Source organism: Manis pentadactyla, chromosome 9 (assembly GCF_030020395.1).
Source record: "Manis pentadactyla isolate mManPen7 chromosome 9, mManPen7.hap1, whole genome shotgun sequence".
In the NCBI taxonomy this organism is placed as follows: domain Eukaryota; kingdom Metazoa; phylum Chordata; class Mammalia; order Pholidota; family Manidae; genus Manis; species Manis pentadactyla.
In genome coordinates this window covers 13,279,842-13,300,542 of record NC_080027.1, presented here as the reverse complement: position 1 = coordinate 13,300,542, position 20,701 = coordinate 13,279,842, and the positions used below count along the sequence as shown (strand labels likewise).

At 55.4% G+C, this 20,701-nt stretch overlaps 5 protein-coding genes across 11 annotated transcripts; 2 read left to right on the top strand and 3 right to left on the bottom strand.

Annotated features, from left to right (window-relative positions):
- The first annotated feature begins 17 nt into the window (after positions 1-17).
- Positions 18-4,543, top strand: TM7SF2 (transmembrane 7 superfamily member 2). 4 transcript variants are annotated; one of them, XM_036928363.2, is made up of 10 exons: positions 18-240; positions 764-960; positions 1,063-1,117; positions 1,475-1,669; positions 1,753-1,856; positions 3,012-3,131; positions 3,221-3,389; positions 3,608-3,688; positions 3,771-3,893; positions 4,198-4,543. In XM_036928363.2, the coding sequence occupies exons 1-10, from the start codon at positions 33-35 to the stop codon at positions 4,356-4,358; spliced, it is 1,413 nt and encodes a 470-aa protein (XP_036784258.2). In that variant the 5' UTR covers positions 18-32; the 3' UTR covers positions 4,359-4,543. The 4 variants fall into 4 exon arrangements, with proteins under 4 accessions (XP_036784258.2, XP_057362898.1, XP_036784273.2 ...); XM_036928378.2 differs by having other exon boundaries at positions 131-268; XM_036928368.2 differs by having other exon boundaries at positions 145-352.
- Positions 4,544-4,716: 173 nt separating this feature from the next.
- Positions 4,717-6,151, bottom strand: ZNHIT2 (zinc finger HIT-type containing 2). Its single transcript, XM_036928418.2, has one exon. The coding sequence runs from the start codon at positions 6,080-6,082 to the stop codon at positions 4,778-4,780; it is 1,305 nt and encodes a 434-aa protein (XP_036784313.2). The 5' UTR covers positions 6,083-6,151; the 3' UTR covers positions 4,717-4,777.
- Positions 6,152-8,188: 2,037 nt separating this feature from the next.
- Positions 8,189-9,754, bottom strand: FAU (FAU ubiquitin like and ribosomal protein S30 fusion). Of its 2 annotated transcripts, none has more exons than XM_036928697.2 (5): positions 9,616-9,754; positions 9,268-9,350; positions 9,029-9,173; positions 8,522-8,577; positions 8,189-8,363 (listed from the first exon to the last, which is right to left on the bottom strand). In XM_036928697.2, the coding sequence occupies exons 2-5, from the start codon at positions 9,340-9,342 to the stop codon at positions 8,238-8,240; spliced, it is 402 nt and encodes a 133-aa protein (XP_036784592.1). In that variant the 5' UTR covers positions 9,343-9,350; positions 9,616-9,754; the 3' UTR covers positions 8,189-8,237. The 2 variants fall into 2 exon arrangements, with proteins under 2 accessions (XP_036784592.1, XP_036784600.1); XM_036928705.2 differs by having other exon boundaries at positions 9,268-9,365; positions 9,616-9,652.
- Positions 9,755-9,820: 66 nt separating this feature from the next.
- On the top strand, positions 9,821-13,624 carry MRPL49 (mitochondrial ribosomal protein L49). Of its 2 annotated transcripts, XR_005033245.2 has the most exons (5): positions 9,821-9,971; positions 11,019-11,169; positions 11,991-12,115; positions 12,226-12,441; positions 13,453-13,624. XR_005033245.2 is itself a non-coding variant. In XM_036928669.2 (4 exons), the coding sequence occupies exons 1-4, from the start codon at positions 9,894-9,896 to the stop codon at positions 12,370-12,372; spliced, it is 501 nt and encodes a 166-aa protein (XP_036784564.2). In that variant the 5' UTR covers positions 9,821-9,893; the 3' UTR covers positions 12,373-13,624. The 2 variants fall into 2 exon arrangements, 1 of the variants encoding a protein (XP_036784564.2); XM_036928669.2 differs by having other exon boundaries at positions 12,226-13,624.
- Positions 13,533-20,610, bottom strand: SYVN1 (synoviolin 1). Of its 2 annotated transcripts, none has more exons than XM_036928229.2 (16): positions 20,482-20,610; positions 19,573-19,721; positions 19,248-19,340; positions 19,008-19,160; positions 18,819-18,867; positions 18,288-18,391; positions 17,489-17,615; positions 17,289-17,388; positions 17,134-17,199; positions 16,921-17,037; positions 16,662-16,825; positions 16,262-16,390; positions 16,014-16,166; positions 15,743-15,929; positions 14,776-14,921; positions 13,533-14,700 (listed from the first exon to the last, which is right to left on the bottom strand). In XM_036928229.2, the coding sequence occupies exons 2-16, from the start codon at positions 19,702-19,704 to the stop codon at positions 14,594-14,596; spliced, it is 1,827 nt and encodes a 608-aa protein (XP_036784124.1). In that variant the 5' UTR covers positions 19,705-19,721; positions 20,482-20,610; the 3' UTR covers positions 13,533-14,593. The 2 variants fall into 2 exon arrangements, with proteins under 2 accessions (XP_036784124.1, XP_036784114.1); XM_036928219.2 differs by having other exon boundaries at positions 16,014-16,169; positions 20,482-20,609.
- Between the last annotated feature and the right edge of the window lie 91 nt (positions 20,611-20,701).

Below are 20,701 nucleotides of genomic sequence, written 5' to 3'. Positions count from 1 at the left end.
GCGGAACTTGCGGGGGGTGGAGTTGTGCCGCCATGGCTACAGAGGCGGCTTTGGAGGCGGTGTGCAGTCTCGCGGCCGAGAGCCGATTGGTTGATCTGCTGGCCCCAGGATGGGCCGGGGGTGGGTCCATTTTAAGATCGTGGGACAAGAGCGGTCACTGTCCCAGAGCAGTGCCGAGACAGGTGTGGACGCAGCGCGGCGGGTCCTGCGTGTCACCGAGCCCATCTCCTAGGAGATGGGGTGGGCTATGTTTCTTTAAGGGACTTATGTGAGCTACTATCCCCCGGCGGCGCGGAGACCATGGCCCCTTCTCAGGATTCCCGGGCCCCGCTGGAATTCGGGGGACCCTTGGGTAATGGGGCAGTGGGGGGACTCAGGGACAGAGACTCGGCGAGGGGAGCTGCGGGTGCGAGCTACAAGCTGGGATCGGGGCAGGATCTGAGGATGGAAGGTTTTGAGGGGTATCCGGAGGCAGGGGCAGCTGGGGTTTGCTGGGGAGTGTCTGGAGAGGGACCAGCCGTGGGGCTGCAGTGTGGGGATTTGTGGAGTGGAGGACTGGACGGAGTAGCGGGACCCGAGGGAGGGTCTTCAAGGGGGGCTAGGGACGAGGACAACATGGAAGTCAGGGACCAGGGCTGAGGACTGAGAACGGGTTATGGCGGAGGGCGGTGGGAATGCCGAGGGGGCCCTGGCGACGACAGGCGCCTGCGGGGGTCGGAGGGTTCGGAAGCCGCCGCCCGACGCGGCCGCCCCTCTTCCCCAGGCGCTGCGGCTCTGATGCTGCTGCTCCCTGCTACCACGTTCCACCTGCTCCTGGTGGCCCGCTCGGGCCCGGCGCGCCTCCTGGGCCCACCTCCGTACCTGCCCGGACTCGAGGCGCTGTGGAGCCCGCGGGCGCTGCTGCTGTGGCTCACCTGGCTCGGCCTGCAGGCCGCGCTCTACCTGCTGCCGGCGCGCAAGGTGTGGCCTGGGCTGGAGAACACGCGGGGAAGGAGGGCGGAGGGACGGGCAGCGAGAAGAAGGGCGCCCTCAACCCTCATCAGAGGTCCTTTGTTCCTGCAGGTGGCCGAGGGGCAGGAATTGAAGGACAGGAGTCGCCTGCGCTACCCCATTAATGGTGCCTGGGGTCATGGTCGTTGCGCGTATGGGGGTGGAGCTGCAGGCCTACTGGGGAGGCTGTGTAGATCAGCCCCGGACCCCAGTCTCCGTTATGTGTCTCTTTTCTGCTCAGGACAGACGCAGGGGATCTCAATGTCGTCCATGCCTCTTGTCACTCCATCCCTACTTAAAACAGCATTTGCTGCTACTCTATGCACCAGATCAGTGGTGGGGTGATCCTCTGAAAGCTAAGGTGTCAGCCTAGTGGCTTGGGAGCAAGGTCCATGACCTCCCTGGGCTTTGGGCTGTGTGTGTGTTTAGGGGTGGAGGAGGTGGAGGGGCGCACAGCCTAGACTCACTGTGTGCTGCTGTTCAGGTTTCCAGGCTCTGGTGCTGACAGCCCTGTTGGTGGGCCTGGGGATGTTTGCCGGGCTGCCCTTGGGGGTGCTCCCAGAAATGCTCCTGCCCTTGGCATTTGCGGCCATCCTCACTGCTTTCACCTTAAGCCTCCTCCTCTTTCTGAAAGCTCTGGTAGCCTCTCCCTCCGCCCTGGCACCTGGGGGGAACTCAGGTGAGAGGAGTCCAGATAGGGTGGGTGTGGGTGGAGGCAGATGGGAGTGCTTGCTTGCAATTTCACCCTCCATTATTTTCCAGGCAATCCCATTTACGACTTTTTCCTGGGACGGGAGCTCAACCCACGTGTCTGTTCCTTTGACTTCAAATATTTCTGTGAACTGCGGCCTGGCCTCATTGGCTGGGTATGCTGGGCATGGCTAAGTGGGCCTTGGGCCAGGAGGAGGGGTGGGATGGGTCAGCAGTGCTTGGGCAGGGCCGGCCAGTATTGCATAGATTAAATCATTAATGTTCACTCATTCCACAGATATTTGTTGAGTTCACCATGGGCCATAGGCACTGTTTGAGGTACTGGGAGACAAAAGAGAAAAATGTTGCATGAAGCCTACATTCTAGTAGGAAAGACAAAAAAATAAGTAAAATATACATAGTATGTCAGAGGATGCTCAGTGCTATGGAAAAAGCATAGCAGGGAGGGAGTAAGGAGAGCAGGTGCAATTTAAAAAAAGCAATCAAGCACGGAATCTATTTTGAGGAGAGGAGAGAGTGATCCTATGCTGCTTGCACAGGAATGGTCAAAGCAGTGCAGAGGTTAGAGCCTCTCACGGGGTATAGCGGCCCGTCCATCACCGGTGGCCTTGATGATGTGCCAGCTGTGTGTTTTGGCTGTAATCACCCATGCTGGACTGTGGCATTTCCTCATGGGTCTCTTGGGCAAGACCCCTCAGGTCACCCTGGAAACTACCTCATCCAGACGTGGGAGGAGTGCCAAGTGCCCATGGTGGATCTGGATCCTGCTTCCAAAGCTATTTTCTCATAGGAAATGGGATAAAGTAGGAGCTTCCTCCTAAGGTTCTTGCGAGGATTAGAAGTGGTGACCTTAATGACAGCAGAAGCCCAGAACGGGGGTGCGAAGCATAAGCTGGCTGCCAGTGAACCATTGCTGAGCACCTACTATGTGCCAGACATACTGTGCTTAGCCCTTCACATGCAGTGAGCCCTTGGCTAGCTCCATGATGGCCTCCGCCTTACACATGGGGGTGAGAGTAGGCTTCAGGAAGGGTAAGCACCTGGCCTAAGTGGCAAAGCTGGGATAAGACCCTCAAGCCTGAAGCATTCAGCTGCACCCCGTGCTGCTGTCCCCGAGGGAGCATCAGAGGACACGGCGAGTGACAGTGGCCGCGGCAGTCTCTCGACTCCCGAGTCTGGGGGCTGGAGCCATTCAAGAAGGGCTGAGGACTTAGTGACTGACAGCGAGAAGGGGAGAGGCTGGCCACTGCTCTGCCCACATGCTGCCACCTCTGTGCAGACACACTGCCCTGTTCTCCCCACCACCCCAGGTCCTCATCAACCTGGCCCTGATGATGCAGGAAGCAGAACTTCGAGGGAGTCCCTCACTGGCCATGTGGTTGGTCAATGGCTTCCAGCTACTTTACGTGGCTGATGCTCTCTGGCATGAGGTGAGGCCGGACCAGGTGGGGAGGTAGCAGAGGGTATCTCAGGTGCCTCGTGGGGATTAAGCCACTGTGTTTGGGTCCTGTCCCTGCAGGAGGCTGTCCTCACCACCATGGACTTCACACATGATGGGTTTGGCTTCATGCTGGCCTTTGGGGACCTAGCCTGGGTACCCTTCACCTACAGCCTGCAGGCACAGTTCCTGCTGTACCACCCACAGCCCCTGGGGTTGCCCATGGCCTCAGTCATCTGCCTCATCAATGGTCAGTCAGGCAGCAGGCTGAGTGCACCGTTCACCCTCCCCTGTCACTTACTTCATTCAACACCCACCACGTAGGAACTAAGCCTCAGGTCCTTCTCTAAAGCTGGGACTGGCTACTGGGTCTCCTGGCAGACTAGTTCTGGGCTGTGGGCAGATGGTCATGGGTGGGTAAAAGGCTATGGCCCTCAACCCTGACCACCTGCTCGCACTTTCCCCCAGCTGTTGGTTACTACATTTTCCGAGGAGCTAATTCCCAGAAAAACACCTTCCGAAAGAATCCTTTTGACCCCAGAGTGGCTGGTGAGCTGAGTTCCTGGGTGCCGTGAGGAAGGGCAGTTGGGTGTCTTGGGGGTTCCCTATCCCACTACCCATCTTTCCCCAGATCTTGAGACCATCCCTACTGCCACGGGGCGGCAGCTGCTGGTGTCTGGGTGGTGGGGTATGGTCCGCCATCCCAACTACCTTGGAGACCTCATCATGGCTGTGGCCTGGTCCTTGCCCTGTGGTGAGTCACTTGGGTGGACATAGGGTGGAGACCACCCATGTGTGAGGGGCAGAAGTGGTTGGCCACAGGGTGCCCAGTCTGGGTTTGGAATGAACAGGGATGCACCCCAGTGGAGGGGGTAGTCAGGGAGCTGGGGATGGACTCACTGTGTGGCTGGGGCAGACTTCCCCAGCATAGTACTGCTGGCACCTTGCTGCAGACCCTGGGCCGTTTACCATTGAGCTTCAGTGCCCCATGAGCTATGAGGTTTACCTCTGTGAATTAAGGGGCTGGTAGAATGATCACAGGGCCCTCCATCCCATAGGAGTGTCCCACCTGCTGCCCTACTTCTACGTCCTCTACTTCACTCTGCTCCTGGTGCACCGTGAGGCCCGGGATGAGCAGCTGTGCCTGCGAAAGTATGGTCTGGCCTGGCGCGAGTACTGCCGGCGTGTACCTTACCGAATCGTGCCCTACGTCTACTGAGCAGCCCCACTAACCTCAGGTCGGGGCACTCCCAGCAGCAGGAGCCTGGAGCTCACACACCTGGGTGGGACTCAAGGACCTGCACCCTACCCTGCCCCTGAGTTCCATCCAACAGGCAAGGATGAACAGCCTCAGACAGGTGGTTTGGAGTAAGAAGAAAATAAAGCAAGTACCCAGAAATGAAATGGAGAGGCTGTTGTTACTCCCTGAATAATCTGGAACCCTTGGTGCTACTGCTTTCCCTTTGTGGGGCTGAGGTGTTTAAAATCCGGCCAGATCAGCCTTGATCAGGGAGAAACAGATGTGGTTTGTGGGCCCAAGAGTCTGAAGGTGGGTGGGGCAACAGCTGTCACTCAGAAATGGGCACTGCCGACAGGGCAGACCAGTCAAAGCTTTATTAATGACAAGAGGTCCCCAGTTCAGCCAGGGAGCTCCTCAATGAGAGTCCTCGGGGCAGGTGGCAGGGGGCCTCCCCAAAGCCGCTCTAGCTCCCCAGTGAGGGCTGCTACCTCCTCGGCTGCTACAGCATGGGCTCGGTGGGTCCTGGCGCAGTCTAGCACCAGTGGTGTGAGGGCCACCTCATTTTCGTTGGTCCAAGCCAGCAGGAACTGGCACTTCTTCCGTGCCCGGTACAGGCGACCTCTCTCTTCGGTAGAAACAGCTTGTTTCCGTGCCCGGCCCAGAGTCTGCACCAGGTGCCCCAGTGCTGCCAGCGTGTACCCTTTCTGGTTAGTCAGGCCTTCGCCCAGCATAATGCGGGCGGCTTCGCGCATGGCACCACTTGTACCCAGGGGCCCGGGGGGATGCTCGCCAGCTTCCAGCACATGGGCTGCGGCCTGCAGTGCTTCCTCCACAGAGGTGAAGACTTGCTGGGCGCCCAGAGCTCCAGAAACGCTGAGGAGCGTGGTACAGAAGTCGGAAAGCAGCGCATCATCACCTCCATGATACAAAGCAAGGGCGTGAGCGTAGGCGAACAGCACATTGGGCAGCTGGAAACGCACGAGCGGCGAGATCCCGCGGCGGCTCAGGCTGGCCAGCGTGGGGATCCGGGTGGGCACGGTGGGCCCGAAGGCCCCTGAGGTGTCTCCGAAAACTCGCACGTCAGCCGCGGGCTCCGCATCCTTCACGGGTTCCGGTGGCGTTCTGGCAGGGGTGGGCTCCAACTCCGCGGGGTCACGTTGCGGGGCATCATCCAGCTCCTCGAGAAGCCGCGCGGCGGCCCCGTGTACCCACCACCACGGCCGCCACGGGGGCAGAAGCCGCCCGGCCTCGCCACGGCTCAGCAGCCGCTCGAAGGCTTTCTTCTCGGCGGGCGCCAGCCGCTCCCAGAGTCCTAAGAGGCGGCTGGGCGCCGGGCCAGGACTGAGGCCTGCGTCCTCGGGCTCGTCCTCGGTCTCGCGTTGCTGACGCAGCCGGCGTAAGGCGCTGGCTAGGCGGCTGGGCGAGGCGCTGCGGCCGCGGAGTTCTCCCAGCACCTGGTCACGGTAGAAGTCTTCGGCACAGGTGCCATGCGCCCGGTAGCAGCGCAGCGAGCAGTAGGGCACATTACAACGAGGGCAGATGTACCTCGCTGGCTGGATCTCCTCTGCCGGGCAGAAACCACAAGGTCCGACCGGCTCCATGGCAACTTGCGCCGCGTGCCACCCTCGAACGCACAAACGCCGCAGCTCGGGCATTTCCGGAGCTTTTCGGTTACTCCCGCCTATTTGCGGGTGATGGAGCATTTAGTCGGAGCTCGCCGAGAACTCTCGGCAATTTCCGCCCACAGTCGGAAGCCAAGCTCCACCTCTCCCCTAAACAGCGCTCGGACAGGCGCTAGAGTCGGTTGTGACATACAGGCCCCGCCCCGCGCGGCGATAGGCAGGGAAGTGCGGCAGGAGGGAGCTCGGCCCGCATCAGCTCGCCCCCTAGCGGTTGCCTACTCAGTACTATGAAGCTCTGCGGCAATAAGCATTAATGGGTCTTTGCTAAGCATCTACTCTGGGCCACCAATTGTGCCAAGCCCATAGGAGCTGAGACGCGTCGCAGCGCTACAGAGGTAGCCATTATACAGGGAGACACAGACAAATGGGAGTGGAAAGCCAAGATGGAGTACCTAGCTTAGACTGTGTGTTGGGGGCACTTCCTCTATTCAAAAGTAACAAAATACCTTGTTTGAGTTCCTTCTCTAAACCTAAAGTTCAAACAAGTTTGAAGTGAAGACTCCACCCTAGGTGCCAAAACCACATTGAGAAGCAAGAGATGGGGTCCCTATCCTAACAGCTTAGTTTGTAGTAGAGGGTGATGACCCACAAGCCATGCCAAGCACTGTGAAGACTTGATCCACAGCATCTCTGAAAAGCAAGCCCTGGTTCTTTGGCCCCTCAGCTCACGCACATCCAGTCAGTTCTGCCTTCAAAATACCTTGTATTTATCTCGATTTTCCTACCAAGATCTGGATGGATTTGATGAAAAAGTGTTCTTTTTACATCCCCCCTACTACTGGTGGTCTAAGCTACGTGCCCCTCAATGGGATGACACCACCTTAACTGGTTTCCCAACTTATTTGCTGCCACTCCAGAAAAATCAGCCAGAGAAAATACTTAAATCACAAGTAAAAGCGTATGAGGCCCTTGCTTAAAAACCTCCTCCTGTACTTCGTGACCTTACACTGCACTTGGATTCAAACCCAAATTCCTCTCCATGTCCCTGCAGGATGTCACACACCTTTACAGTTCTCTTGGCTGGAACTTTTGTCGTCTCACCGCTTGATTGGTTCCTTGTTTTAGGTGTCCCACCTTTCTTCTTCAGACACCTTCCCAAAGGTAGGGTGTCTGTCCATATCCCAGCTTTCACTACAGCACCCTTACTTTCTTTAAAATGGTAACACTTTCAACTATGTACTTTCCCTACAAGAATCTAAAATCCTAGAAAGGGGCAATGTCTTTCTAAAAGATCAACATAGAGACAAAAAATGGCAACAAATTTGCTCACTGTATGACAGGTACTGATATAAGTACTTTACTTTATTCAGTCTGCACAGCGATACTCAAGAGCTGATGGCAGAGATTAGTTAGTTCAAAGTCAAGACAGTAAATAAATGGAGCCAGGATTGAAACTCAAAACAGTTTGTAGTAGAGTGCAGGTACGGCAGAAATCAGTCTTAAGTCTAGAGCCCCAAAGTCTTTACTCCATGGCATGTTGTATTCCAAGAACCAGCAGGTTCAGAAACCTTAGTATAATGAGTAGGTATGCATGTATTGCTAGGAGGGAAACTTGACTCAGCCCCAAAGAACTCCACTTCTGGGAACACTGAACCAATCAACTGGCCAAACTCACCCGTGATTAGGTTAGCAAACCCAGCTGGGAACCAGCACAAGGTCACAACAGTGCAAAGGTAATCAGGTATTGATTTCCAAAACTGGGACAGACCCGACTTCTGCCCTGGACTCGACCAAGGCCACAGTTCTCCCCAAGTTCAAGTAAAGGCCATACAGGTGTTCCCTCCATCTACCCTGCTCCATGGCTGCTTCCATAAAATCTCCCACCACAACGATTCCTGCTATCTTCTCTATTTAAAAAAAGGATTTGAGAAATTACCACTTTTTTTGTGATTGGAAATATCCCCAACTCTCCATCTGAAGGGCTGGAATCTGTGGTTACCAATTTTCATGGGAATCCTTCCCTTGTAGTACACCATTCTGGGACCCTCACATCCCCAAGGCCCTCTGCATCTTAACTTGACATTACCACCAAACCAAAACAAGGTCTCACTATTCTTCTAGTAGACACACCACCAACCCTAGATACTCTCTCCCTGAGGCCCTGTAAATGAAGATGAGACAATGAGATGACTGGGCCAAGCAACTTTATTAGAGAAAGCCAAGATTGCAAAAGACTTTAAGAGTTGGCATTGGGGCCCTTTTTCTTGCCGAAAGTGGGCACAACATTGACAAAGCGCCGGTTGTACTGCATCCGCCGCTTGGCCCGGCCTGTCTTCTTCTTCTTTTTCTCCTGTTTGGCCACCTGGGAAAAGGGAGGAATGATCAGACCCTGATTGACCCCTTTCGTATCCTCCCTCAGGTTCATCTCCAGGGAGGAAGGCAGCCCGGGCAAGAGCCAAGGATCTTGGCTCAGTTGTGACAAGAAAAAAAAAAAACAAAGTCCGAACGACTCTCACTTACCTTGGGAGTCTGACCTCTTACTTTCCCAGCACGGGCCAGGGAACCATGGACTTTACCTGTGGTGAGAAAGGAAGACAGCAAGCAGTTAGGAGACCAAGAAGGCTCCACCCAGCAGCAGCCTTTCTCCCTTAACTCAAGCCTTTAAAGCAAGCTGGGCCCAACAGGGAGGAAAATAAAGTTGCAGAGATTTGACCTCTGACCATGAATGTCTAGTCTGTTACATTCTGGAATTACATTTCGGTATTTTCCAGCTCCTGACTTTAAGCAAGAATTGAAGAGCATCTGAGGATCTGGTCGGACCTCTTATTTTAGTGAGGAAACTGGGAATTATACAAGCATCTAGTAAGTGACTGAAACAGAACTACACTCTGGCTCAGTGGCTCCCTCAAGAGTTCACTCTGGGGAGGTAAACAGGACCACGTTGGATTGAGGACATTGAACTCCATACCCCACACCCATTAAAAGCTTACAAACAAACAGTTCAAAGGACAGTCCTCCCTAACTCACCTCCAAGCATGCGGCCAACTACTTCCAGAGTGGTCAGAGCTTCCACTCCGCACTGGCCCAGAGCAGCCTCATCGTCTAGGGGCGTGCCTGCCAGGAGCAGGACTTGGTCTTCTGGAGCGATGCCCTCCAGCAAGGCTACATGAGCCTACGAGGAAAAATGAGACTCATCGTTCCCGCGAGCGCAGAGGTTGCGGAATACAAGAGAATGGAGCTCAAAGAGCGTCGTCACGCAGCTTTACCTTAATCTGGGCGACCGTCTCCTCGCCGGTCACCTCAAGGGTGTGTAGCTCCTGGGCGCGGACAAAGAGCTGCATGTCGGCGACTGAAAAATGCAAGCCTTGTAAGGGAAAAATAAAATGCTCCGGAAGATGAGGGATGGGAAATGGGTGGCGTGCGGGGGATACTGCGGCGGAATGTAGATGGTCGGGGGTCTCACGTGTATAAGGCCCGATCTGCCAGGGAGGTCGGGTGGGGGACCGGAGCCCCGCTCACAGAGTAGCTTCTCTTCCTTTATCTTTTCCGAGACCCCTGACCTGCGGCCAACTTTCTATTAAGCTCTCCGAATCGAGACGTGGCCCAAATCTTACCTCAACCGGGTACACAGTAGCCACTACCGCGAAGATGGAGTCGAGAAGGAGGAAGGAGGGGACGCGCGCATGTCCTCACCGCCTGCTCTGTGTCACGTCACTGCTGAGCGACCGCGAGCGCCTCTTTTTTTGGGAGGAGGTACGGCTCACAGCCCTCCTAGCCTCAACTCTTTACGCTTCGCGCAGGCGTTCTTCCGGTTCCGGGCGGCACGCGCGGGAAGGGGCGGGAATCAGACTAGTTGCGCGCGCAGAAGGTTTGTGTGCGGGAGCAGTTCAAGATGGCTGTTACCGCGTTCAGGGCTTTGCTGCGGGGATGGAGAACCGGCATCCAGCCAGGCTGCGAGCTACGGCAGCTGGTGAGAAAGCTGTGCTTGGAGCTGGGGGCAGAGGGCTGGGCGTGAGGCTCACTGTTGTTCCTTGTAACCCTAAAAACTACGTCCCTGTTTGGGGCCCTAGTTTTCCCGTGTGATCGGGGGCACTTTTCTGGAGCTCAGATACAATACTGAGAGGGAAGGTTCAGGGCCTGCAGCGCGCTTTGGAGTGTGGGCGTTAGGACCTGATAGGAGGACAACCCCAGTTTGTCAGAACTGGCAGGGGCTGCACATCGATTCTTGCTACCTAATATTTTGAAGGAAAAACTGTTCACGGCGTAGCAGTCGACCCCAGATCATTGGCGATACCTCTGGGAACCTCTTGATATACCGGCCACCTCACCCTGCTTCCTTGTTCTCGCTCTAATCCCGGGACCTATGGGGACTCTGGGGTGTCTGTTGGGAGAAGGGTCCAAGGACTGTTACTTTGGAGAATGTTAAGACAAACTCCGGAGTGTGATCTTAGGTAGCTTGTTTATTAAATGTCTTAATCATGTTTGGGTGTAGAAAGGGAGTAATAAAATAAGTTGTGTATTCAAGTTAAAACAATACCTGAAGCGCATTTAGTACAGTGCTTGGTGGTGTTTATATGAGGCCAAAACGTTCCAGGTAAGGAATGGTCACATTGGATGAGTGTGAGGGGGAAGTTAGCACGACTGCTGAAAAATGCCCAACCCAGAACTAGAGTATTCCAGTAGAATGTTCAGAGAAAACTTTAAAATACTGAAAAATGCCACATTGGTTAGAGTTATGGTTAAGTGGTATTTCAGAAGTATACACACACTTTGATTTGAATGCCGCAGAAATCCTAATCGAGGTAGACCTGTCAGAGTGCTTGAACTTCTTTTCCAGTCCCACTTGTGCCCTATACGTTGGCAAACTGAAGTCTGGTGGTTCCTACCTCCAGCCTTTTATTTATACTATTCTCTCTGCCTGTAACGTTTCCTTCCTCAACCCAATAAAACTGTCTAGTTCTGTGTTGGGCGGGTGAGCCGATGGGGTGAGAGTGTTTTCCTTTTTTGTGTGTCTCAGAGCCGGGCGCAGGGGCCTCCTGACTCCCCCAGCTTCGTGGAGTCTGTGGATGAATACCAATTTGTGGAGCGTCTCTTACCCGCCACCAGCATACCAAAGCCCCCAAAGCATGAACATTATCCCACTCCTAGTGGCTGGCAACCCCCCAGAGGTGAGCTGGATCATGGGGATGGCTTGTAGGCTACAGGGACGTATCTCCTTCCCTAGTGGTCTTCCTGGCCCCACTGAGGCTCTGGACCTCCAGTGGGTTCAGGACTTGTGTTGAGATCTCTCAAGGCTAGCATCTATTTCATGTTCAAGGAAGATCCCAGAAATGAGCCCTGTTTTACAAGCATCAGTCCATTCCCACTATTGGGATGAGGTCTTCCCATGCAGGAAAAGTGAAGCTAGAGAGAAGATCCCAGAGCTTGGACACCACTCCGCCAGCAGGCTGGGTACCATAATTGAGAACATAGCTTGGGTATTTGGGCAGTTCTGGGTCTGAATTTGGTTCTGCTGTTCATTACTAGGGTGATCTTGAGTTAGTTAGCTCCTCCTAATTTCAGTTTCAGCAAAATGGAGATAATCCGCTTGGTACATAAAGCATTTAGCGTAGAGTCCAGCATGTGGTAGGTGTTCAGTTGTATATCCCCCATCCCTTTGTGCCAGAGATTGATTTTAGCTTCTTTGACCCAGTGGAAAAGGGCACGGATTGGCCCCAGAGGAGGACCCAAAGACCCAAGGAGGCATAGCCCTGATTTCATTTCTTCTTGAGTACCTTCTGGTGCCAGGCCCTGTGCTGGGCTTTGGGGTACCAAGGTCAACAAGCTGGTCCTGGATCTAAAATTAGGGAAGAGCAGGTTTCCTGACCTGAAATCTGGAGGTGTTTTGCAATCAGGTACACTGGCCTTCTGCAAACTGGGGAAAGTCTTTGGCTGAGGTAGGATGAAACCTGGGAAGCTTTGGCTTAATCATCATCCCTGCCTATCACAGATACCCCACCCAACCTGCCCTATTTTGTACGGCGCTCTCGGATGCACAACATCCCTGTCTACAAGGACATCACACATGGCAATCGCCAGATGACTGTGATCCGGAAGGTGGAGGGGGACATTTGGGTAAGTGGGTAAGTGGGTCAGGGTTGGGTTCTAATTCTTTCAGGGCTCAGAGGATGGGAATCTGCTAGAGGGGACTGTCTGACCTGGTCTGATTTGTCATCTTCCTCCAGGCCTTGAAGAAGGATGTGGAAGATTTTCTGAGCCCAATGATGGGGAAGATACCTGTCACCCAGGTCAATGAGGTGACAGGTACTCTGCGGGTCAAGGGCTACTTTGACCAGCAGCTCAAAGCCTGGCTCCTGGAGAAGGGCTTTTGAGGCCCAGCTGAGTAGCCTGTATGACAGCATCCCCTACAGATGAGTCTAGTGGATTTCAGGAAGAGGGAGGTGGGTATTGGAACAACTAGGGCAGGGGGTACAGATACCAGGGCTGAGGGCTTGGGCAGGGTGGAGTCAGGGCTAAAGGCTTCAAGGAGGCCTTGCTTGCATAAAGGGGGAAATGGGATCTTTGCACAGCTGCTGGCAGTGGGGTGGACTAACCTCACCAGGAACAGCCAAGCTAGTGGGGGGCATTGGTTGCTACCATCCCCTCCGCACCTTTGCTCAGTATCTGTTTTGCCTTCACTGGAGCTCCTGGTCCTCAGCTATTCAAATTCTATTAAGTTGTTGACTGCGCCTCAGGTGGCAGCAATAGCCCAACCCAGTTTAGGGAAGGGTAGGCTATGATAGACCAGTCGGGCACATTCCTGCCTTGGCCCTCAGACCCTCACTACTGTGCTCTTCCGAGCCCTTGCCGTCAGCTTGGTGGCGAATATAGACGACGCGAGTGACTCAGACACGGGTCCTCGAGGACAATTTGAAGTGCAGTCTTCGACATGCGCACAGAGTGCCCATGTCACCCAAACTTATTTTTTCTACCCACAGAGAGGCTGTCACCGCTGTTCATTCCCGGCCTGAGTTTGGCCTGACTGGGTTTCCAGCTCCAGGAAGCTAAATGATTATAGACTTAGCAGGTCTGTCCATTAGGGTATGCTTGGGAGCTCCTAGCCGCCTTATGCTAGGCCAACTTTCCCAGCTTGACCTGGTATCAAGACTGGAAAGGGGACTATGAGCAGGAAGAGGCTGGCCATTTGCCCCTGCCACTTTGTCCCACCTCCAGCCAGTGAACCTGCACACTTGCCCCATCCTTAGAGTCACAGGAGCGGAATGCCTGTGTTCCCATCCCAACCCCAACATCAAACTGGCTAAGAAATGGTTCAGAATCTGGTTCCCCTACTTGGTCTCTGACCTAAGGCAGGGTACTTAACTTCTCTGGGGCTCAGTTTCTTAATATGTAAAGTGAGTGTATCTTAACAGTTTATAATCAATAATATGAACTAAGTAAACCCTTACTCCTAGAGATTCCAGGTCATTCTCAAGCTGTAGCCTGAGCAAGAAAAAGGAGCCCAGCACACAGATCCTACCACACTAGCTGCACAAATTGTTAATGCAAGTTTTTATTTGGCTGTATATACAACTTAAGCTATTAAAATTTGTACAATATTTACAAATTAAATAATCATCTGAAACTGTCTCCAGTAACTCTTGTAACACAAAACTGAGGGGGGAAAGGGGCAGGCAAGCCTCAGCTCCTGTGGTCCTTACCTGGCTCACTGCCTTGTCTAAACTGGAAAGACCAGGAGCCTGGCACTCTTACTCCTTTCCTGGGGTCAAAGCATTCAAGTTCAAAGACAAAATTTAAGCCAAAAGACAATAAGCAAGGAAGTAATTCCAATTCTTCTAAACTCAAGAAAAGTTCTGTACGTCGAGAAGTGGCCATCCATGAATGCTGGGGCTTGCAGTGGTTCGGGAGCAGACACACAAGCCCTCACCCTGGAGTGAGGCTGGGCAGTGGCTGCTGGAGGAAACCAGGGAGTCACACTTGGACAAACTAAGGAGAGAGGAGCCTGGGGGGAGGGGAGGGGCAGGGCCCCTCACTGCTGCCCACCTGCTCCTCCACCCACAGGCACTTCTTTCCCTGAGGCACGTGGCTGCCAGCAAGACATGGAAATGCAGACACAACCACCACCAACACAAAGGGCTTCTGGGGAGTTCAGGATAGGAAAAAGACAATACCAGTCTTGCTGGGGTGGCCCAGGGAGCAAGTTCCTGGCCTGCCTCCAGCCCCGAGTGCACATGTGGGAACAGGAGCTAATACTGATCAGCACTGCAGCAGGACTCCACGTACGCAAGTGGGGCTCGGAGGGCTTCTCAGAGGCTGTGCCTTTCTGACTTCACAGCCCCAGCAAAACACAGGCTTAAGGGTCGGAGAGGAAGGCTGGAACTGACCCAAGGTCCCCGTGGCGCCCAGGACTCTAAGGGCCGGAGTCGTCTGGAGCCTCAGGCCTCTTCCTACTTGGCCTAGGGATGCCACCTCCTCTGTCTGGGCTGGGGGTTACTATTCCCTGGTGCAGGAGAGAGGGAGCTGGCACTTGGTGGCAGGACATGTTCCAGCGTGGGCTGCTCAACAGTGAGGGCAGGGGCCAAGGCTGGGGCAGTGTCAGTGGGCAACAGGAGACTCTAACTTTTGCAGGCGACGGCGGCGGAGCTCTGCTGCGTCAGGCTCCCCATCCTCAGGCAGCTCCTCAGTGCCCACCGACTCAGGAGCTGGGGACAGAGAGGTCAGAAGTGAGATCCAGAGGAGTCCCCTGCTCCACCCCCCTGGAGGCTGACCACAGCTACCTGGAGGCTTTTCAGGTTCAGGGGCTGGTGGGGAGGCTCCTGGGGATGGCGTGGTAGCCTCAGAGCTGGGGATGCTGGTGGAGGAGGCAGCAACTGTAGGGACCATCTCCTCAGTGGGGCTGACTGAGGTGGTAGGCCGTGGGGGCCTAGGAAGAAAAGGGAGAAGGGGTGGGCCCAGCCTTGGCATCCTGGCATGATCAGGCAGATTCTCCTGCCACTGGTAAGCCTGGCAGGGGAGAGTTTAGCAATGATGTGACCAGCAGACATGGTGAACATGCATTGTATGAATTCTCATGACTATGCCAGACTGACTGAATACATGCAGGAAGGGACTGTTGGCCTTGTTCAGTGTTAGGCTGCAACACTGCAGTCTCTACCCAGGGTGCCAGACACCTTATCGGGTACCTACGTAAGACAGAACACTTAATAAAACAGCACTCAAGTCTGGGACCCCAGCTCCCCAACAAACCTGTGCTATCATTGCCGGATGCCCAGCACTTAGTACATGTGACCTGTGAATAGGACTTAGATCCCCTGTACTTCCAATAAGGTAATGGTCCCAAACAAGTGATGGGACCAGGACTTGAACTCAGGCCAGGCTAGCTCCAAGTGATTTTTATTTGCAGTCTCAGATCAGAGGCAGTTATTCCCTGTCACAATGCTGCCATATGTCAGGAAGGTGTATATAATTAAAGCACCGAGAATTATAGGTAGTTTGACTTTAGAAAAATATAAAGGAACAAGACTGAAGGTCAGCTCTAATAAACACTCCTGCTTAGACCTAGAGAGGCCTTTTGCAGTGGAAGAATAGAGGCACCGAGGACCCTGGATGTACCTACAGATAGGAGGCCTGAATCAACAGGTGTCACGGGTGGCAGAAGACAGAAGGCCAAAGACCACTGCTGGGGGCATTCTGTTGGCAAGCCCCTGCCCCCTGCCACCCACCCAGACCCTTGTGCAGACGCACCCCAAGGAGGCGAGCACGGTGAGGTACTGGTTGATCTGCAGCATGGCGGCATCCAGCAGCGTGTGGATGTTGCGCAGACTCTGCAGCCGAGCCTCTAGGTGCTGCCGCTCATGGCCTTCCAGAGCCCGCAGCTCCTCTGGGGTCAGCCCAGCAAAGCCCGCAGGGGGCACAGGCATAGGGGGGAAGGCTGGGGAGAGGGAGAGGCTCGGCCTGGGTTGCCTGGGCCCGACAGCCCTCGCCCTCCAGAACAACCCTGAGTGGCCCAACTTACCAAAGGGTGGAGGCAGTGGCATGCCCATCCAGGGGGGCGGGAAGGGGAAGCCTGGGGCAGGGCCAGCCTCTGGGGCAGGGCTGGGGCCAGGTGCCGGGCCCGAGGGAGGAGCAGCAGCTGTGGTACTGGCTGTGCCACTGGGCCGAGAAAGGGCTGCTGAGGAACAAGCACAGGAATCCAGTGAATGTTGAGGGGCCTCTGCTTCCACTCATCCCATCCCCTGCTGTCACAGAACCCACAAGGCTCACCTGTGCTGGTGGATGGAGGGGCCGCAGCCTCTCCTGGGCTCGGGGGAGGTGGGACAGGTGGAAAGGGGCCCATAGGAGGCCACAGTGGAAACATGCCTGGAGGGAAGGGAGGCAGGAGGCCCTGGGGTACTGCAGAGAAAGGATAGGGTGGTGAGAAGAGGTCCAAACTGAGACATCCGAATCACAGGCAAGGGGCCAGTTGAGAGCTCTGTCTTTGCTCCCATAAGCCCTCTAAGCTCAGCACTGATAACACACGACTGCAACCTGTCCCCTCCCATGCTCCTCTCCCCGACCCAGACTGAGCTTCTGGAGGAGAGGGACTCTGATTCACCTGTTTCCCATACCCAGCTCAGGGCAAGTATCAACAGTGGGTTGGATGGCCAAATGAGGGGCCACTCACAATTGGGGGGTTGGGGCAGGAGAGGTGGGGGATGGGGGGCAGGTGGTGGACCCTGATCGGCAGGTTCAGGGGGTGGTGGCGACTGTGTTGGCAGCGATGCCCGAAGGACATCCATTCGGCAGGTGGGGCAGGTCTGCTGCCGCTGGAACCAGGAGCGCAGGCAGCTGGGGGTCAAGACAGGCAATGGTCAGCAGGTCCCCAGGGTCCTGACTTCCGGAGCCTGTCCCCTGATGTGCAGGCTCCCCAGGGTCCCTCCCACCTGGTGTGGAAAATGTGGTTGCAGGGCAGTCTCTTGGCACCAGTCACCATCTCTTCTCGGCAGATAATGCAGACATTATCCATGGCCTGGAGTTCCTCTGGGGTGGCATCTGGATACCTGGTGAGGACAGACCAAGGACCTGTCACGACGAGAGCGGGAGGCACAGGCACCTGGCACAGAGCTTGGGGGAGCAGCCAGGACTGGCCCACTTACAGTGTGTTCATGTTGCGGATGGCTCGGCGAGACATGATGGCGTCTGTCACAGCTTTCTTGAACTGCCTGAATGGATAGTTTCAGTGAAAGTTGGGGGATGGGAAGGGAGGGATCAGGTAGGGATCAGGGGCATGGTGGAGCTGGGCTAGGCTTACCTCATGGCCAGGTACATAGGACGGATGGCAAAGAGAGGGAAGGTGTGCACCTTGATCATGATGGTCATGAAAGCCATGTATAACAGAACCTTGATGAAGCCTAGGGGCAAGGAGGGGTGCAGAGAGCAGCCGGTCACAGGGCCTGGAAGGCACAGCTGGGGATGCTGGTCCAGGTCAGGGGAGGCCCAGGCTCTTCTCACCTGTAAACAGCTCCGTATAGAGCATGTACACAGCCTTATTGTCCCACGGGTTCTCGCTCTGGAGGTCCACGGAGTGCAGCACATACTTGATGAAGATGGTGAGCACCATGGTCATCAGGATGGCATACTGGAGGTAGGAGGAAAGGGGAGACATAAATATGCAGCTCCTTCTTGCTCCAGCCACTCTGTGCTACCCTTGGGCCTTTGCAGAGCAAGGTGCAATGGTACATGCCCAGGATTGGACACAGCTGGGGGGGTCATCCTAGCTCTTCCACTCCCTAGGTGGTGTGAATGGCAACTCACTAGCACTCTCTGAACCTCAGTTTGCTTGTCTAAAATGACAGAATTAACTATTCCTTTACGACAATGTTGCTTTGCATTAAAAGATGCAGGTCAAGTACTCAGCACAGGGCTGGGCACACAGTTAAGCACTCAACAAACATGAGCTGTTGTCACATGAACACATTGTTCCTCTGCCAGGGACACACCTCCCCAGTTGTTAATCAGGCTAACTCCTTTTGTCCATCATCAGCCAACTCCTCTGGCATCAACTTCCCAGAAGGCTTCCCTGAGCACCAGGTCAGGGCTCTTCCTCCAAAGCGCCTCTTTCTGTGCCTTCCCCACTCTCCTAGGAATGAGCGTGTAGAGGGCAGAGGCAAGGACCGATGGCTGGCTGCTCCTTGGTGGCCCACATGGGGCTGGCCATAGAACAGGTGTTCAGTAAGGGTTTGCTGGGTTATTCAAAGCACATGCAGTGCCACCTCAGGCTTGTCCTCCCAACCTCCCAAGCCAGTTTTACCTCAAAGCCAAACACCAGCTGCACAGAGGCCCCACGGGTCAGGATGCTGTGATAGGCATGGCTGACGAAGAGGAAATCCAGAATACCCAGGAGGAACATAAGGGCTGTGGGGACCCCCCCAAATGGGGGGTTGGTTGGGTCAGTCCACAGACTGACAACCACTTCCTGCACTAAGAGAGCTCCCACCCTCAAGTTCACCAGGGACCCAGCCATCTAGTCAGATGGGCACACGCCACTGAACCCGGCCCCCAGGGAACTCCAGTTCTGCTCAGGGGAGGCACTGGGTTGGCCCACGCTCTGGGTGAGGAGGCAAAGAGCTAAAAGGCCAGGCAGTTGAGAAGCCCTGGAGAGGAACAGGGCACAAGTTATGCAAATTGACTTCTTAAATTATCTTTCCTGTACAGCTGTGGGCCGGGGGCAGCCTGTGCTCTGGAGTGCAGGCCATGGTTAGAGCCATTTCATGTTCCAATCCTCCACGGTGCCTCTTCTCCCTCCAGCTCCCTCCTCTCCCCTCCCACAGGTCTCACTCACAGACAATGCGGCAGTGAAAAAGCCAGGAGATATTGGGGCTGCGTTCCATCTGAGGCAGAGCAGAGAGGGGGCCCATCAGGAAGGTTGGGGCTCACCCCACATCCCCAACCCAGCCCTTGCTCCACATGCCTGCCCACCAGCCGCTCCCTGGCTTCTGTCTGCTACAGAGAACCCTCTGACCCAACTCACAAAGTCCACACGGTCCTCAGCCAGCCAGTGAAAACACTTGAGGAAAAGAAGGAGAGTAAAGAGCGCAACAAAGCGGGGGCTGAAGTCGTCCCGAAAGACGGTGAAGGCCAGACAAGTTTCAGTGACAGCATACCAGGAACGTTCCAGAAGGTGCTGGGGTTTGGGCACGGAATGACGTGGAATCAGATATTCTGCTCGCCCGGCTCTCTGCCCCTCACCTTTGGGTCACAAACATCTTACCTCCATCTCTGCTGCCCTCAGCTGCCCAAAGAAAACCTTGCCCATCACCTTGCCCAAGAGAAAGACAAGGACAAAGGCCTGGATGTACAGGACCTAGGAGTGAGGAGAGGCTGTTTGTTTGAGGTCTCCCTCCGCTTTGCTCTGCCTGGGACTCATCATCCAGGAGCCTCCCCACATCCCCATCAGAATTTATTCAAAGTTAGGCAGCTGGTAGCTCCTTAGCTTCTCTCCTACTTACTTACCTGACCTCTAGCCCCGCCCCTGTCTCAAGCAGACTCCTCCTTCCCTCCCAGGGAGTTCCTCCCTCCCTGAGCCCTGAACTCACTGCCATGCTGGGGCTGGACTTGGTCAAGTACACCACCGTGGGGTAGAACTGGTGCTTGAGGTAGTAGGCATGAGCCACCACGGCCCCTGTCAGCGCCAGGCTGGCCGCCATCATCACTGCGGTGCGGAACATTGCCCTGGCCTGGCGACCTGCATGGGGAAAGGAGAGGAAATAACTTGTGCGATGCCCACACCGTGAAAACCTAACACAGCGCCTAAAACGCAGCGTCAGTAAGTAGGAGAAAGAAGAAAACACCTCACGTCATCCTCACAATCATCACACCAATAGCACAGGCTCCCCCATCTTACAAATAAGAAAACAAGACTCAGCAGGGTTAAGTGATCACATTGACGCAAGGCCTTAAGCCTGATCAGTCTCGTTTCAAATCGAAGGCTCTTTCCACGCTGCCTGACAAACCGTAGCCTCTATGAAGGAATGAGGAAAAGCGGCAAAATTGGAGGAGGGGGAGAACTGTCACCCTTGACCCCAAAGTGGAGGTGATCGGATGGATGCAAAAGCAAAAATCTCCAGAAGCGGGACGTGCGGCCAGGACTGGCAGAAGTCAAGGCGCTTGGGGGCGCAGCCGGGTGGGCAGCTACGACGCGCGCCCTGGAACCCTGGCTCCCCCAACCCCCGGAGCAGGGTCAACTCCGGGCACGGGAGAAACCGCCGGCCGCCAAGAGCCCGGGTCGTCCCCGTGGCCGCGCACCTGTTAGCGCCAGGAGGTGCAAACGTCGCAGGCAGGGCTCAGCCTCTGCGAGCGCGGCTGCGCGGGCGCCTGTCTACTGCCAGCTGACAGGCCAAAAGCGGGCAGCGGAGCTGAGGGGGCGCGCCCACTGCGGGGACCTCAAGGGGGAGGTCCAGGTCCCGACTCCATCCACAACCCAGGCCTGACCCCAGACCACTCACCAGGAGCCCCGCGCCGCGAGCCCGCTCAATCCCCACGACTGCGGAGGCGGCCCCGGTTAACAACACTCCCCACCCCCTGCGAGACGGAACTTTGGGGGTGAGACACCTCACTTCCGGCGGCGCGGGCGCGGCGTGGACCGTACCAAGTGCACCCTCGCCTGCCCGCGCCGCGCACCCTCCATGGTGCCGGGAGGAGTAATCCCACCATCTTATCTGGGGC